Below are 2,814 nucleotides of genomic sequence, written 5' to 3'. Positions count from 1 at the left end.
GGATGAGGAGTCTCTGAAGCAGTTGTTGCAGTTTCATGATGGATTTAGGTTTTTAAAGCCTCTTCGTGGGACTCCTGCGTTTTGGATGTCCGTGCAGAAGGACGTCTTGGCATGTGTGCATCAGTTAGGGATTCCGACGTGGTTTTGCTCGTTTTCGTCTGCAGATCTGCGCTGGCAGAATCTCCTGACCAGCATCCTGAAGCAGGAAGGCAGAACGCAGACGGTAGAGGATTTGGAGTGGGCAGACAGGTGTCAGTTGTTGCGTGGTAACCCAGTTACAGCAGCGAGGATGTTTGATTACAGATGGCATTGTTTTCTTAACGAGGTTCTCATGTCTCCTGCTCAACCAATTGGCAAAATCATAAATTATTTTCATAGAGTCGAGTTTCAGCAACGCGGTTCTCCTCATGTTCACTGTCTGTTTTGGATTGAGGGTGCTCCCCAAATTGATAAGAATACAGACGAGGAGGTTGTAGAGTTTATTGATAAGTACGTATCGTGTGAGTTACCCTCAGATGATGACGCATTATTGGACATTGTGTCATCAGTGCAAACACATTCCAAACGACATTCAAAGTCATGCAGGAAAAAGAAGACTGTATGTCGTTTCAATTTCCCAAAACCTGTGTCTGAGCGTACATTTATTTGTAAAATAGAAGAAATAAAATGCACATGTGACAAGAAGGAGGCAGAGAAGACAGGGGAGGATCCTCAGTCAGAAGACAAACCAGTCTGTAGGTGTTTTGACAGGAGTAACAAGATGAGAGCAGAGATTGCGAAGTCCATATTGGAATCCGTTAAGAAAGCAGTGGAAAGTGAGTCGTTTGGTAGTGTAGAGGAGTTATTTATGAGTGTGGGCATTAATCAGGAGATTTTTGAAATGGCATATAGGAAAATGCAAAAGAAGACCAAGGTAGTTTATAAGAGAGGAGTAAATGAAGTTTGGGTCAATCAGTATAGCAAGCAGTTGTTGAAGTGTTGGAACGCTAACATTGATGTGAGCTTTGTAACTGATGCGTATGCAGTTGTTGTGTATATAATATCGTATATTACAAAAGCAGAGAGAGAAATTGGCCTGTTATTGAGTAATGCCCAAAAAGAAGCCAAAAACCAAGCAAATGTCTCAGCTAAAGACGCGTTGAAGAAGTTGGGTAGTGTGTATTTGCATAATAGGGACGTTAGTGCTCAGGAGGCAGTGTATAGGTTAACGAACTTGCATTTGAAGGAGTGCTCTAGGAAGGTTGTGTTTGTGCCGACAGGGAATAATATAGTGAAGATGAGTTTACCCCTCAGTGTTTTGAGGCAGAGAGCATCTGCACACGATCTTAGCACAGAAGATATGTGGATGACGAGCTTCGTGGATAGATATAGGAACAGGCCCGACGGTGATGTGTTTGAAAATATGTGTATGGCGACATTTGCGTCGGAGTATCGTGTTCTTTCCAAAAACGAAAAGTCTCCGGACATGATTCGATTGAAAAATGATTTGGGCTTCATTTTGAAGAGAACACGTACTCAGTTTGCGGTTGTTTGGTACATGCGCGTTAGTTTGGAAAAACATCCAGAGTTGCATTTTCAGAGTTTGCTGCAGTTGTTCCTTCCATATAGAACTGACTCAGACCTCAAACCTGAAGGCTTTGAGCTGTTTGAACAGTTCCATGAGGATGGAAGTGTAGCATTTAGTGACGGGTCGGTACATGTGGTTAAGGACGTGGTGAAGGATAATAGAGCAGTATTTGATGTAGATAATCCAGATTTAGAGCGTGCGCAGGAGATTGCAGAGCAGCACGGTGTAGATGAGGAGGATGCTTGGGGGGAGCTGTGTCCTGAACAGGAAGTTGAACGCCTTGAGTGTTTAGAGGAGAGAAGGCAGCAGCAGGGATCTGAGATAGTAGAGGAGCAGTTACAAGAACGTCTGGAGAATGTGCCAGATTTGGTTATTGGTAGTAGACAGGTAGCGCAGTTGGAGAGGAAGAGGAATGTGATGTGTAGAAGTGAGGGCTTAGCTTTAGTTAGGTCTCTCAATGAGACACAGATGGCTGTGTTTTATAAGGTCAGACAGTGGTGTTTGCAGAAGGTGATGGGTAAAAACCCAGAACCTCTGCATGTGTTTGTGACAGGTGGTGCAGGGATGGGGAAAAGTCATTTAATTAGGGCTATTCAGTATGAGGCAGGGAGGTTGTTGTCCACACTTTGTGATCAACCAGACGATATTTGTGTTTTGTTAACCGCACCTACAGGCATAGCTGCATACAATTTAAATGCAGCAACAATTCATCACACATTAAGTATTGGCACGCATGCCAGTTTGCCTTACATCCCTTTGGGTGAGGACAAACTAAACTCTTTGAGAGCCAAATTTAGTCAACTCCAAATTGTAATCATAGATGAAATCAGTATGGTTGATCACAATCTGTTGGCATATGTTCATGGTAGGTTAAGGCAGGTGAAGCAGACAGGCGACTTTTCCCCATTTGGTAATGTCAGTGTGATAGCTGTTGGAGACTTCTATCAGTTGCCTCCCGTTAAAGGGAAACCTCTGTATAGCTGTCCGCTTGGTGTGGACCTGTGGTGTGGTTTTAGTATAGTGGAGTTGACAACCATAGTTAGGCAGAAGAATAGTGTGTTTACAGCGTTGCTGAACAGGTTGAGAGTGCATTCAAAGGCCACCCCCATGTTAGCTAGTGATGTTGAAATATTAAAGGCTTGCGAGACAGGGGAAGAGAGCTCTGCTTTGCATATTTTTCCAACAAATATGCAAGTACTCGTACTTGTACTCATACTCGTCGTCCTCCGCTTATCCGGGTCTGGGTC

The 2,814-nt window shown here is 43.8% G+C and overlaps 1 protein-coding gene across 1 annotated transcript; it reads left to right on the top strand.

Moving 5' to 3' along the window:
• Positions 1-4: 4 nt before the first annotated feature.
• Positions 5-2,805, top strand: LOC126387188 (uncharacterized; the record flags this gene model as incomplete). Its single annotated transcript, XM_050039737.1, has 1 exon — positions 5-2,805. A coding segment is annotated over one exon (2,801 nt), but the record flags the coding sequence as incomplete, so codon positions are not given.
• Positions 2,806-2,814: the final 9 nt, after the last annotated feature.

This window comes from Epinephelus moara, unplaced genomic scaffold, assembly GCF_006386435.1.
Source record: "Epinephelus moara isolate mb unplaced genomic scaffold, YSFRI_EMoa_1.0 scaffold2675, whole genome shotgun sequence".
In the NCBI taxonomy this organism is placed as follows: Eukaryota; Metazoa; Chordata; class Actinopteri; order Perciformes; family Serranidae; genus Epinephelus; species Epinephelus moara.
This window is presented reverse-complemented; position numbering and strand designations above follow the sequence as displayed.